The 15,595-nt window shown below is 43.2% G+C and overlaps 1 protein-coding gene across 2 annotated transcripts in view; it reads right to left on the bottom strand.

The window, feature by feature from the left end:
* Positions 1-3,178: 3,178 nt before the first annotated feature.
* The window catches only part of PDE10A (phosphodiesterase 10A), a 286,912-nt gene continuing 274,495 nt past the window's right edge, over positions 3,179-15,595 (bottom strand). For both annotated transcript variants that reach the window (XM_026505185.4, XM_057310905.1), the window contains 4 exons: positions 14,500-14,611; positions 10,988-11,068; positions 8,531-8,619; positions 3,179-6,195 (listed from right to left, as the gene is read on the bottom strand). In XM_026505185.4, the coding sequence (XP_026360970.2) occupies positions 6,078-6,195; positions 8,531-8,619; positions 10,988-11,068; positions 14,500-14,611 (400 nt within the window). In that variant the 3' untranslated portion in view covers positions 3,179-6,077. The remainder of the gene's footprint in view (positions 6,196-8,530; positions 8,620-10,987; positions 11,069-14,499; positions 14,612-15,595) is intronic.

The following is a 15,595-nucleotide window of genomic DNA, read 5'->3' as shown; positions in this document are numbered from 1 at the left end:
GCCCCTGGTGGCCACGGGAGCTATTTCAGGAGTCTTAGAGTCAGCACTTCGGGCCACCAGCTTCGGAATCTGAAGCACTCGTTCTAAAAGACCAGTTTCTCCCAAATAGTCTTCGAACCTTTAAAATTAGACAATGGAGTTAATAAATCACGTGACACAATGTAACATCTCAGGTCGTCTCATCCTTTCTGCTAGGAAGTGGCTGACGCAGACACACCGCATCGCGCCACCGTGAACGAGGGGTCTTCTACGCAGACGGGGTCTGCAGTGTCAGCAGACACACTTGGATGGAGCCGCCGACCGCCTCCTCTACAGACAGAACATCTCTCACCTTCCCCGCAAACGAGAGCAAATGATAAACGTGAAAAATGATATTTTAAAAACTCTGTATTCAATTATTCACACCAAAGGATATGCATTAAAATTATGAACATCTCTACATATATTTCATGTATCATACATATATATATATACTTTGTATGTATAGTTACATATCAACAACAAATTCCTTGCTGCCCTAAGCATCTAAGTAGAACGAAGCTCGAGTTCGCAGTGTAACACCCACATATGCATATATACCGGCAGTCTGAATTATGACCTTATTTACAACTTGCCTCGGTTATAATAAATGATTGCTGTTCTATTATACAAACAACGGTAAAGGTTTCTTTTAAATACAAAGACTGCAAATGAATACATGAAAAATTACACACATGTACAATATTTATAATTTATAAATGCAGTTAAGACCTCTTTAAATTATTGCACTTGTGCATTTTACGATTTTTATATGTCATACATATAAAATAATTGTTTTAAGTTTGCTAACTCATCAACTATAAAGAAGTCGGATATTATTAACTTGGAAATTCCTTCTCCTTCCAAAAGAGAGCCCACTTAGACTTTGGATACAGATCCATCAACTTTACAAATTGGTCTATTAAGCACATTGTATTTTGGACAGCTTATAACCCATCTTATGCCCTAGCAGTCTGGGGTCAGCAAGATCACAGCTGGCGAACTCGTGGCTACCTTATCTAGGTAGGGATACAGGATCTTTTTTGTTCCTACGGACTTGTAAAGAAAGCCACCTTTTCTTTCCAGAAAGATTCAAGATGCTGCATATCTATAAATTTCGGTAACTTTCACAGTGTTTGGGCAAGCACATTATTTCACGTGGGTCACTGGGTTGGGTCTGGCAAATAGGTCGGGGCGTTGTAGAGAAACACTTTCTCCAGATCAATCTGTTGAACTTTCAACGTGCCCACCAACAGTGTGCGTGGAACATACACCACACGACAGATGGAGTGGGAAATGACACTCCCCTGCGGCATTTACATTACATCTCTGTTGGCGAGATGGCCAGGACTGGGTATGACTCAAGTGGCTAAAGGAAAACAAAGGTTGCAACACCCATGGTCTAACAATATTCCAGGTGAGCCGGACGACCAGATGATACACTTTGCAACTTTCGCTTGCAGAAGGGTTAGAAACTTTCCATTTACATGTCTGTAAATACACAGGACCTCAAGATTATCACTGACACCAGACATGCATAGACTGACTTGTCACATGGATTCAGCTCTTAACTTGCAGGCTAGGTCCTCGGATGACACCGACCCACACCCAGCAGAGGCACACCTGCGTCTGCACGCATTCAGTTACCGATCGCTCACACTTGCTGTGAAGCGAGGTCCAACTATGCACGAGGCAAACAGCACTGCTGTCCACTGTGGGGTCGGAGAGGGGAAAGCTTAGCAGGTTAGTGAAGATAGTAATGCTTCTTTGAATTTGAAATATTGTGTCTTGGGAAACATTAATGTCTTTCTCTTCATCCCACCCCTTTCACTTAGGACCAGACCACCACTGAAACTTCTTTCTTTTTCGCTATTTTTACTATCACAGAAATGCATCTAGTGCTTCAGACAACCAAAATATCCAGGACAAAAAGAGACAAAAACCAGAAAAGGTAGAGTACTGCATTGGGAATCACTAACTTGAACTTAAGATTAAGTGCTGAAAGAAATGGGCAGAATGTGTATCAGGGTAGATGCCTGTGCAAAGGTAAATTAGAACAGCCATGCACTGGCGACAAGCAGGGGCTGGGGAGGGGGGGACAGGAACTGACAGCATACTCGGCTAGTTTACATTTATAGAGATTTTAAAGTCAGGCAATAAAAGGGATACATTAACGTGACTGAGTCTTTAAAGAATTAAACCCTAAATAAAATCAGCGAAGTGTAGAAAGCAAACACATGTCTGAAATAGATAAAGGTTAGAAGCGATTTTCAAAATCTAAATCATGCATATGCACCTGAAACCCAACAAGATCACACCCACCATAACTGTGTCACAGTTCTCGGAAGTTCTTGCAGAAAAGACCGCATCTGAACAGCTCGCTGGCTATAGTCATAAGGGTGTGTGTGAATGACATCAAAGAAAGGATAGAAGTGTGATGAGGAGAGAATGGTCCTATCCATTCAATTTGATCCAATTAACCATGGATATATCCCTTTAAATGTTTTTAATTCTAGTTAAGCAAGAAAGGCAAAATAATAAATATATGAACAAAGAACTAAAATTACAGTATTTAAAATAAAGGCACAGGCCAAGGCATGGTGAATAATTTAGTCCTATTAAAGCTCAAACCTTAATTTTGAGTTAAAAGACCAGAAACATAATATTCAAACCAAATCTATTAAAAAATCCAGTAGCTAAGGATTTATGCATCTATGTGTATCCTGTACGAACATATCTAGTGTGCCCGAACATACCGATAAAGCAAAGTCACTGAGATTGACTGTACAAAATTAAAAAAGTCTCAAGCTACCTAGAACGCATGCTAAGAAGAGGAAACCTACACTGAACAGACCCAGTTTCAAAGAAGTTCTGTTTGTGTCGCTGTGAGAACAAGTCACCTCCGGTGGCACTGTATCATCTGCACTGATGCCTTCCCACGGTGGGAGGAGCTCAGCGCGAGCACGGCCTGGCCGTGCTAGGTAACCCCGCCCGGTCTCCCTTTTGTGACCAGTTTCTGATGAGCCCCGCAGACATCAGGAGAGCCGGGAAGTGGCTCTCAACCCTGCCCCAGGGAAAGGGCCGTTTCGAGAATTACTTTCCACGTCCATTTTATTTAAGTTTTCCTAATTAATTAAATCAAAGTCAAGTATTAATAAGATGCTTGCAATTTTTAGAGTTTTATTCTGCTGCCTAAGTTCAGTATTTCATGTTATTGGCATGCATTTCCAAGAAAATTTCTAGTTAAAAAATATATTCACTACCTCTGGGAGGATAATGGAATAACTGCATTTGACAATAACACTGTGTCCATTATAAATCAGCACAACCAGTAAAAACTTCCACAAACTGAACAGCCTACATATACTCACAGCTGGCTACCAAATTTATACCAGACAGGGTAATCTTGGCTCAATGTAAAATACCGCCATAATGAGAAACTCGTCAAAACTTTCGATAATAAAAACCACCTGCCCTTTCAAGAAAAGATCTGGGAGAAAGATGAGAACAGAACTCAAAAGTTTGTCTGCTAAGTATATCTGCCCCAAGATAAAAATACTCCTAATGCATTTTTTCCCAAAGCAGATTATTGACTAAATATCACTGCATCTTGGGCCCATTTTAGGTAAATGTATGATTCCTAAGTAGATCTTAAGAATATGAACAGTTTACAGGAGAATACAGTCCTTCCTTTGTTCAAACTGTGCTTTATGACAATATTTTAAGAGAAATCGACCAACCAATAAACCCATGTACGTTTCTTTGGAAAACTGTTCAAAGTACAACGTCAATAATATAAGACATCTGGCTCTATCAAAAGAAGAGAATTTTCTGTAGTAATCTTAGAAAAGCAATCTTAAAAAGCAAAAATAGCCATAAGATTCCCTCCCCTCAGCACTGTTTTCTATATCAAAAAGCAAAATTCATGCATTCTTTTAAGATCTTTTTAATTAAGCAATCCCCAGTGGTATTTCCTCCCCACCGCCTTGCGATTCAGTGGAACTCCATCACATGACTATACTAACTCCTGGGACTGAGGTTTGATTTGATGGGTCCAGTTTCATAAATCTGGGTGCAGAAAAACATGCAACATTTTAGAATTCAATTCTATAAATGCACTAACATGAAAAAGGACATTTTCTGCTCACATTCTTCCAACACACAAAAAATCAGGTTTTGAAGAATGGAGCCGATTTTTCTTTCTATAGATGTGTTTGCATCTCGATTCCTTATATGTATGTCCTTTTGTTCCGTGTCTATCTAGCCACACTGGTGTTTCTCTCTTTAGATACTTCCTTTCACCTCATATTGTATAATTACAAGAGCAAATGGAGCGCCAGGGAGGGAAGATGGCAACTTTCAGAAGCCCATAGGGAAATTGAACACATAGTGTTAATTTTAAAAGAACAACAATGTTTATATATAGCTAACTCTGCTACAACTTAAATCATGTTGTAGGAACATCTGATTTCTTTTTGCAAAAACCATATGAATAACAATGTGTACAGTATTGAATATGTAAAAGAATATTTTAAAAAATTTATTTTATCAAAAGTAATATTCCAGCTTCCTGCCAAGTGCTTAGCAGATAAGCTGTTTGTTAGGGATCCGCCGATCACTTCTTGAGACTCTAGTTCTCTCATTCTTTCAGGTCAGGACTAACCACAGCTCTGGGGGTGACCTCGCCATCATGCTAAGAATCTCGACAGCTTTAATGTGCACCAGAAGTGACTGGCTTGTAATCCTTGTAGGAAGGGGTCCAGACTACGACTTTTGTGTATTGTTTTCAAAACACTTACATTGTAGAGTAGTACTAGTCTACCAAAAATTGTACAGACGACTGTCCAAACCACAGGTTTGGATGCAGACACGTGACATCGGAGCAGAGGAGAGAGAACAGAAGTGCGCCCCGCTGCACTCTCCTACTTCCCGTCGTGGGCAGAGCGCTTAGGAAATGTGACCGGGGAACACAAAGCAGGGGGCAAACCGGGGGATGGGTGCAGCAGAGCAAAGTAAAAATTACACAAGACTTAAATTTTATGGTTTAATTTGATTTTAAAAGAAATGTATGGTATTTTAATTAAATAATTCATAGAATAAACCTCTCATTTTGAATGTGAGTCTAAAATTTTGCAATGACACCAAGTGAAAATATAAAGAAATCATTATTAAAATTCACATTTGACATCCCGTAAGACCTGTCTGTTAAGAAAAATTCATATGCCTTGCTTTTGTTTTGCTCTTTATGCAAAGGGTTTAGAAAATTTGCCTACAATGAAGAAAAAAAATAAAAACTAATCTTTGACATTTTTTGAATCGACGCTTGGAGTTCTCAGATTTATTCTGAGTATATCTGCATCTCTTCTCAAGAGGATAGAAAGTCTACCTCCTTTAGTGTTAAATCTATTCATCCAAGCCCTTTAGTATAAACTTAAAGAATACACTTTTGGTCCACCCGACTTTTAATTCATGAGGCTCTGAGACAAGAATCTAATTTTCCATCACTGATTGCAGAAAGACACTTCTTACTGTCACCTCAATGACACCTGTCCTGAGGCTGTCTGCTACAATTCACTCTAATTACGAGCAGGTCACACACGAACATTCACAATAGCAATGTGTAAAAATGCCTATTTATAACCAACAACATCAAAGCAACATCGGTGTTAAAGCCAAAGTACAATATCATCATAGTACCATTTTAACCCCTCACTAGAAAGATACAACGGAAAAGTACCCCCTTCTGAATAATTCTTGTCCATTCCCACTAAGGCCTCAGCAACGGGAGCCTGTTAGAAAGGCCAGTTCACAAGTCACACGGAGTCCCTTGGACGGCTGATTTCTGGTCACGGGGTGGTCCTGGTTGATCACTGTCTCTGACGCGTCACAGAGGAGACTGGCGGGGAGTTATCAGCTTAACATGCTTCCTTGATGTCACCTTCTTCGAGAGGCTTGCGTCCTAGTTACCAGGTGTAGGTTTCCCCCCACGAAAATAAAAGGAAGAAAAGTCAAAGAAGCAGGACGAGCACGTTTAGGTGGGACAGCTCATCGAGTTGCCATCAGTCATCGATCTTCACAGGCAGCTTCTCGGAGGGCCCGTGGGCCCCTGGCTGGGATGAGATCCACACCGCGCTCTCCTCCCCTCGGATCACCTTCTCCCACTGGCTGAGGTTATTCCTAAGGATAAAAGATGCAGGGATAAGGGTGTTTAAAAAAGGATTTCTGGGCTCGGTCTCAAACATTAACCACACCCCCCTAAGGCGTAGCCGAGCACGATGGCCCTTTCTGGTACCCTTCTGATGCCGACAATGACCAGCCCATTGTGGCTGGGCAGGGTCCTGCAGCTCATTTCTGCAGCAGAGCCTGCGGCCAGCAAGTCTCCGGGGGGCACCTTGTCCCAGGAGCTCCAGGCGACAGGGGTGACAGGAGAACTCAGCTCAGGACATACCATCCTGTAATCAGTGAGAAAGGACGACCTGGAAAGGGGCACAAGCCACATGATGTCCTCCCCAGGAGCACAGAGGTACATGGAGAGGAAGGGAGGCCTGGGCGGCAAGAACGTTCGGCCACAGCCCCGATAGCCAGGAGCTCCCGCTCTGTGGGTGGAGACAGTGTGCCACTTGGGGTCCCTGCCACTGGGGAGCAGCCTTCTACTGAACACTGTCCTATATAAACAGTCACCTAAGTTACACAAGGTACCAGTGTTGGAAACTTCTTTGTTACGGTAAAGCTGTCTTTGTGTTCTGGCAACCTGTGGTCTCAGATGCAGGCTGCTCGTCCCCGCTCCATGGGCCTCTCTCTCTCCAAATCTGCACTTCAAATGCTGCGGGCATCGGGCATCCCCATCTCCTTGACCAGTGTGACCACCACCTCGCCCCACGTGGCTGACCAGGCAGAGATCTTATCAACACTTGCCACCTTGCACCTTACTGTCTTAGCTACAAAGCCAAACTTGGAAGGGAACCTTGCACCAGCAAACACAAAATTCACACGAAGCCCACACAGTGCAGACGCCTCTGGACAAAGGAATCTCTAAGACGTTACAACCTGAAACTGACACTTTTAGCTTCTGTGCCATATGACCACATATTATTTGCCCAGAACCTAAACAGATTTTTGATATATTGGAAAAAAGACCTACGCTAATTTTGCCATGTTTCCTTGGACACCAATGATAACAAATTTTTGTTAAGTGTTCCTAAGATTAAAATGGCCTTGAGGAGATGGTGTGGTTTAGCCAAGTCCAATGAAGCAAGAGTGCGTCAAAGCCGCTGAGACCGAGGAATCCCTATCCCTGTGCTCGATAATGACGGCAAGCGCTCATTCTTCTGGGTCCAGATAGTTAACAGAAAATACAGATAATTTTTGGATAGGAAAGGACTTTTGACTGTTACCTAGGAATTTTTTTTTTTTTGTAATGACATGGATTTTGATTGATATTGCCATTTCTCTTCGGTGGGGCACTGACTTTTCCAACCCGATTCTGTCAGGAATGAGTCCCAGCTCATACTCCATATTGTCCACATGGCTTAGCCCTTATGTAATAAGATAATGTTTTAATGAACTAACTGCTGATTAAGGTCAGTGATGGTGCAACAAAATCAGCTGAGATGTTATGTTCACCTCCCCAAGAGCAGAGAAGAAAGAGAAACCATCACTTACGTAGGAAAAAACAGGACCTTTTCTTCCCCATCTCCCTCCTTGTTGGTTTTCTTTGTTTTCCTTACAAAAATTCATTCATGAAATGAGTTTCAACAGCAGAGGGTGGGAGTATACCAAAGGCTCTGGTTTTGTTTAAAACCCTGTGTCTGTCCTCTGTCCCCCACAGTGTGCCCGCCCAACCCCCAAGGGTGCTCCATAGCTAAATAGTTAGAAAAACCAGCGGGACACCAGTTCTCTTGCAGAAAATCAACATATATGGCTGCTCTGCTCATTGTCCTTTGACTTCCCCAGAGGGAACTTCTTTCCAAAGTAACACGAAAATCTTTAAAAAATGGCAATGTTCTTAGCTGAGGACATCCCTCAAAAGCAATGAGAAAAGGGTGCAGAGGAGTCTGAAGCTGGGACGGATGACAGAGGGACAGAGGGCTCGGATCTCTTTTGGGAAGAAACTGAAACTCACAGAGAAAGAAGATCGCAGTCAAGTCTCCCCCTCCTCATTTACACAATGAACTGTGGAGTTAAGCTGAGCCCCTAGCAGTCTCAAATATACTTTCCGGTCCTGCCTTTCTAAAAACAGTCCTGCCTTTTTAAAAAAGCACTGGGCGTGGATCCCTGGGTCCTAACAAAACCCAAACCCACGCCAGATAACTTCTTGCTCCTTTTTGGTGAATGAAGGACTTTATGAATACTCTTAACATATACTTGTTACCTAGGCAGACACATGGCCCATAAAATGACATTTGCTGTAAACTGTAATAAGACACAGCACACGCATTGACAGAGAGGAGAATCCCACCCGGAGTCTTCACCTTTTCGTGCCATCACAGCCGGCCCGGGCCGCGGTACGTACCTGCACGCTTGGAGGAGAGGCTCTGTGGGCGGGAAGATCTGGGTGAGGGTGGTGTAGCAGGGGATGGCCACGGCGTTGTAGAAGCCCAGCTGCCCCGTGCAGAGCCGCGCACAGCGAGACACAAAAGTGCACGTTAGCAACAACCTCTCGGCTGGGTGCCTACTTCTCAAGCCCAACTATAAAAGTAAATGTCCTGATTTGCTCCCTGATATGTGGGCTCAATGAATACGGCCGCAGAGTGCGTTTAAAAATGCCTTAAAATACGTCCTTGAACGAACACACATAAAAAGAAGTTCATCCCAAACCCAAGTTCAACATTCAGTGAACTCCATTTATAGATCAGTCAAGTCATAATTCAGGCACTGCTCTTGCTGCTGGTCAAAGTTCGTTTTCTACCACAGACATTTCAAAGTGGACCCTGCTATTCTACAAGCGGCCTCTTCTCCAACTTAGTATTCGGGATTCGGGGCAGGTGTTTCGTGGGCTTGCTACCCTTGGGTGTTGGTGCCTTGTTTGGTCTCCTGAGACTTTCTCCCGCTGCCTCCCTTTTTTTGACCTACAACAAATCTCACAGACCGTATTCTAGTTCTTTCACATTACAGTTCTCTTAATATGCCTCATTTCACAGTTTTTCATCTATAGCACTTAAAAAAAATTAAATGGCATTTTATTAGGAATTTCAGGCTACAGTACAAATAAATGCTGCTGGCCCAGACTGGCCTAGGGAAGGCTGGAAGGCAGATGGCCTAGCTACAGACAACTGCCCGAGTGGCTGACACCGCGGACAAGAGAGGACGGGCTCTCTGGATGAGGGGACCCCCAAACCAGGGCTTACCAACTTCTCTAAAAAACTGAACTTCAGTGAGATGCACCAAAGGATACAGAAGAATGGAATCTACTTGGTCCCTTTCTGCTTTCTCCTGATGCGCTGTCTATTGTCACAGTGGCCTTATTAGAGTAGTGCCTACGCACTCCTATCTTTGACTCTGTGAGTCAACACAGAGACTTCCCTTATCTTAATATCTTAGCGGGTGTCATGGAGCAGAAGATCTCGAGAAAGAAATCTTGGAAAGAAGAGCATTTTATTATTATGGCCAAGAATAATTTAATGGTAATCACAATTCAGAAGCAATAAAGTTGATAAAATATCAGCCGATCACAGAGATATTTTATTTAAAACTCTCTCATACTATAAACGGATCTGCAATTTTGGCAAAAACCCAAACTCTTCTCTTAATTAAATGGCGCTACAACAGAGCGCGTTCTCCGATGGCACTTTCAGCTCTCCTATGCACTGTGTTGGGATGACAGCTTAACTATCTAGAAAGAACTGTGTTAGATCCCTATCTTAAGCCATATGGCAAGATAAGTTTCAAAGGAATTAACAAATCAAATATAAAGTGATGAAAGAAAGTAACTAAGGAAAAGAGGGGTGAACGTTTATATTAAATCACACAGTGAGACAGGACCTTTACAACAGGACGTGAAAAGCAGACGCCAGACAGGGAAGCTAGATCCCTGTGAGCTCACATACGGGAAAGTTCCCTAAACTGTATCACAAGGGGATGAAACTGCAGGAACCACATGCAACAGGCCCGTGGGGCCAGGCACGTCGGCGCGTGCTCAGCAGGGAGCAGTGAGCGCCCGTCAGACACAGTGGGGGCGCACACGAACGCACCGAACCGAGGACCACAAGGACGAGAAAACCACGTGGCTCTTCTCTATGCCGACGTTTCCGAAAAACTGCGGACTCGCCTCAACTTTGGTTTGAATAGTAATAAATTAACTTTAAGTGAAATAGGAACACTTGACCAAAACCATCATCCTGAGTTTTCTGAAATGTTTTCTAAACAAAATTCTATATTATAATTATTTGTCCATAACTCACTTCCCTGTTACGGTGTTAGAAGATTGGTAGTTTAAGAAGACTACAGTCTGAGAAATAGATTGCACCACACGTGCAAAACTGACAGGCATAACAGCTGTCAGAACATCAAAACATTGACATAAATCATGTGGGAAGGCCTGAAAAAGTAATAATTAATGTCAACTGATGGTAAGACGAAACTCAAAATACACTAAAATACTATGCACTATTTGTTAGGAAAAGTGGGCCTGATGAAAATCTATAATGTTACTCTCTAAAAATTACCTTTGCACATTCGATGACAAAAGTTTTCTGCTTGCTAAAAATATTAACAACTCAAACTCATCTATCCCTCCATTTCAAGCCATTGGTTACCGTGATTCCATCCGTGGAAGCAGCTGACGGCACGGGTAGTCGTGGCTTCTTTAAACCCAACTACGATTTCCTAATCCTGGCCTTCCCGCCCCGAAGCCCACCTAGGTGCAGGAGGTTTCAAGCAGTGCTGGGTTCTACAAGATGGCATATACCTCTAATGCACGGGTGACTTCATGACTACCTTAAACTTTTCGACCTTTCAACAGAATTCATACCTGGCCTTGCGGGACCTCATCCTTCTTGTCTCTGTCCATCATGGGAATAGGCTGTATTCCCAACTTCTTCATCTCATCGCCCTAAGAGAAACAGGAAAAACCAAGCATTCTCAACTTAAAAGGTTATAAAGTCTTGTTATTAACGAGTTATTCCCTTTAGTCACTAATTTTCTTCACAATGGATAACGCCTCAGGCCACTGAGTCAAACAAGTGTCACAACAATAAAAACTTAACGTTATCGTTGTTTGGCTCTTGTCCTGATGTTCTTCTCGGCTGAATGACCAGGAATGCAGCCATCTCTCCCGGTCTCACTTGCAGAATTTAGTGAAAGTTATAACAAGAGGAGACCCAGATCACAGTGAGGAGGAATGACAAAAACAGGGCATGGAATAACTTCACGGCCTTTTTCTCACTTAGTTTTCAAATGAATTTTTCCATGTGCTGAACGGATGAAGCGAGGCTTCAGAGAAAAATACTGTGTATCAGGAATGGTCTGCTAAAATGTGTTAGTAAGATACAGTACAATTGGCTACACATCACCATAAAGGTTAGCGTCACAGATATTTACTAAAGATTTTCTATTTTGTAGGCTCTGAGAAAGTAACATGTAAATATTATTTCATTTAATCTTCATGAAATACTAGGAGTTAGATATTCCTGTCCCCATTTTATAGATTTTAAAAATTATCTTCCCCTTTATAGTTATTTGTTAAAGATTGTTATAATCTTCTTTCTTAACATACCCCAACTTTTTCCTACTGCCCCACTATTCCCTCACCATCTTCTTCATTATTCCATTATTTTAATTATTCTGCAATCATGCTTATTTTCAGAAATCAGAAGTGCAGAACTAGAAACATCATAGATTTGCTAAGGTTGGTCTAAGAACAAATGACGAGAGCCCCACGAAGGGTCTACTGCAGGACACAGGCCAAGCACAAATGACAAGAGCCCCACGAAGGGTTCCATGTGCCAGACAGAGGCCAAGCACAAATGATTAGAGCTCCATGAAGGGTTCCATGTGCCAGACAGAGGCCAAGCACAAATGACGAGAGCCCCACGAAGGGTTCCATGTACAGGACAGAGGCCAAGCACAAATGATTAGAGCCCCACAAAGGGTCTACTGGAGGACAGAGGCCAAGCACAAATGATGAGAACCCCACAAAGGGTCTACAGCAGGACAGAGGCCAAGCACAAATGACGAGAGCCCCACGAAGGGTTCCACGTACAGGACAGAGGCCAAGCACAAATGACAAGAGCCCCACAAAGGGTTCCACGTGCAGGACAGAGGCCAAGCACAAATAACGAGAGCCCCACGAAGGGTCCAAGGCAGGACAGAGGCCAAGCACAAATGATGAGAGCCCCACAAAGGGTTCCATGTGCAGGACAGAGGCCGAGCATGAATGACGAGAGCCCCACGAAGGGTCTACGGCAGGACAGAGGCCAAGCACAAATGATGAGAGCCCCGTGAAGGGTCTACGGCAGGTCAGAGCCACTTGAGCACAGCTTCTGCTCCAGTGTTACCATTTTAAATATTAATTCAGTGGTTTTCAAACTTTTTCCTTTCATGTTCTGCGTGAGTGAAACTAACCAGGCCCCTTGCTCAAGGACATTACAAGTCTAGTAAGTAAAAAGACAGTGAGTAAACAATGATTTGACTATGTACAGTACTCACAAATAAGGATCAATGCTACACAGGAAAACAACAGAGTACTGCAGAGTATGTGTCCCAGGGAGAACTGGCCCAGCGTCGGGCTTGCAGAGGAAGCTACAGAGGGCGGGTTGGGGGAAGCGAAGCTGACCTAGATGGCTGTGAGAAGGACTTGAGTCAGGGAATCCAGAGGAGCTGAGGCATGTAATCACTGGCGAGGCAGTGGCCTCTGGAGATCCAGTTTGTGATTTCTGACTTTATCACAACAGCATGGAGAGACAGACTGGGAACAGTATTAGAGTCATCCCTAGCCTGCAGATGTCACAACTAAGGCACAGAGGAGAGTCACAAAGTTGGCCTGAGGTTTGATCCCACGTGCTACGGCAGGATGCCCGTCTCCAGCACCAGGACTCAAACACCTCACTTCATGTGACTGTTACGCTGACTCTTAAGGAAAAGGCAGGACCTTGGTCAGAACGCTGCAGTGATTCAGGTACCAGGTGGCCAAGTCCTACGGCAGGGAGAGGGGATGGGTGGTGGAAAGAGATGGGACCTAGCGAACATCTGGGAGGTGAGCCAGCAAGACACAGTGATGACCACTGCTTCCCCCCATGGACTGCGAGGCCCCTGAAGACAGCATCCATAAGCACTTTGGGAGCTTAATCAATCTTGGTGGGCTGTTTAATCAGTACAGAATAGAGAGGGGAAAAAATCTACCTACCTGTCACATTTTCATTCGTATTTTAGAATACAAATACAGTTATGAAAGTATGAATTACATCAGTTAAATAAAATTATTTGCAAAACAGTAAGCTAGCTTCAGACCAGTTTTCCTTATGTGATCTTTACAGAATGTGCTTCTGCTTACTACTTTTAGACACGTATGCAAATTAAGCTAACGGATAATAAAGTCAGGGATACAGTTCAGACATGTATATCTAAAACAACCTTCTTGAGTCTGATAGAAACTAGATTCTGGGATACACACTATAATACAAAAAACCATGGAAGAGTTTGCATGCACAACGTGTAGGCACTCTGGAGAAATAACACTGCGAGTACAATCAACTCCAGGCCTGTGATTCTCACCCAACAAACATTTACGGCTTTGCCATTGTGAACAAATTTAACGTTATAAATTATTTCTACTGAAATATCAACTGAATGATGGCTGGTTTTTACTTTTTACCTCCATTCTTTAATACAGGTGAGGCTGAATGGTCTGAATCAGCCACGACCAGGCTCTCCGCCCTCCCAATTTACTTTTACTTCTTCAAACCGAATGAGGTACACAAACATCTTATTTCACTTGTTTCCCTGAAGTACTCTTCGACCACGCAGGGGGCCGGGTATTTGTGGGTTCATCGGAACAAGAGAGTGCTCTACTGCGTCACAGACAATTCAGAAATCAAACTGAGAGATAAAACACGCATTTTTGATAATTCAGATAATTCAGTCAAGAAAAGTTATTAATGAAAGTAAGTTCCATGGTTGCCTCACATGTCAGGAGTATCACGAGTGAAAAGCCCGCACATTCTGTGGAACTCATAATTTGCAGTTGAACTATCTGGAATAGTTACAGAATCTTGTAGGTCTATGGTACAAGGTAATTATGTCCCCAATTTCCAGCTGCAGAAGTATACAGCCCATGACAATGAGGGACCCACAATATCACGGGCTGTATGTCTGTATAAATGTCCTTACATCTGTGTAGAAATGCTAATTCTTCTATTACAAGGGACTGACGGTAGTTTTTTGAAGTAACTAGCAACCTGAGCTACTAAGACATTGTTGCCCACACATTTACTTTCTCATCAGACTTTCTCATTTTTAATGTTCATATAAAAATAAAAAACATACCTCAGCCCAGAACTCTGCATATATATCATTTGCCGTCAATTTTGTAACAGGCCATAGTTTTGTTACAGAACAAAGATCACAGGCAGTCATCATCAAACCAATGACACGATCTCTAGAACACAACAACACAAAATGGGTCAGTGTGGCATTTGCACTCTTGCAATAAACGCTAGAAAGACTCGTGCATTTTCAGGAATAAGGTTTAAATAGTAGGCATTACGTGGCAACCGGGAGGAGAGTAGGCAGGGAAGTAAGTGGAACGAAAGAGCAGTGTTGCTTCACCTGGAAAGACAGGGGTCGCCTCTGTCACTGCCCCCTGAAGGGTTACCGGGCGCCCCTGCTGCCTGGTTTTACTGCTATCATCAAAACAGTGTGGGCACGGCTCTGCGGGCACCTAAATCCTCAGGGAGTTCTGCCAACGTACAGGGTGAAGAAACCTTGAAGAAACAATCTGCCCCATCCTTTTGTTTATGTAAGAAAAATGCGAGGGGCAGAGAAATGAATGACCTCCCCAAGGCAAAAGCAGCTGGAGACAAGGCCAGGGCAGACACAGGTTCTCCGCGCGCTCTCCCCTCCAAGCGCGGAGGACGGGTGTCGGGAGCTGCCTCCACTCCCTCTGCAAACTCTAACCCCCAAATGGAATGAGTTCTCTTTTTCAGTTGCTTTGCATTCACATTTTGACTTCTTTCTTCTAAATGTGGTTTGGTTTAATTTTTCCTCTTGAAGAAAAAGATAAAACTGCTTGAAGACTTCAAACGGACATACCCCTACAATTTTAATGGATTTGGTCTAGTGACATGTGGTTGCCCTAATGAAATCCATGCTTAATGGTGGCACAAACTGCTAATTAGTAAGGAATTTTAATATACTGACTTAGACTTTTATGAAGCAAATTACATACTTTAAAAGGCAAATTATCAAGACAGATACAAAACCATGTAACGAATGAGATGTGACCATTTCCAGCTCATATGTACATTCCAACAAGTCTCAGGAATCCGCCGCTGCTAAAGGCTGCCTCACTGCTTGTAGCCCCACAGATGGTCCCCATCGGGGGGCACGGTCCTGCCCTGGGTCCTGAGCCTCTCCCCACCAA

This window comes from Ursus arctos, unplaced genomic scaffold (assembly GCF_023065955.2).
Source record: "Ursus arctos isolate Adak ecotype North America unplaced genomic scaffold, UrsArc2.0 scaffold_13, whole genome shotgun sequence".
In the NCBI taxonomy this organism is placed as follows: domain Eukaryota; kingdom Metazoa; phylum Chordata; class Mammalia; order Carnivora; family Ursidae; genus Ursus; species Ursus arctos.
This window is presented reverse-complemented; position numbering and strand designations above follow the sequence as displayed.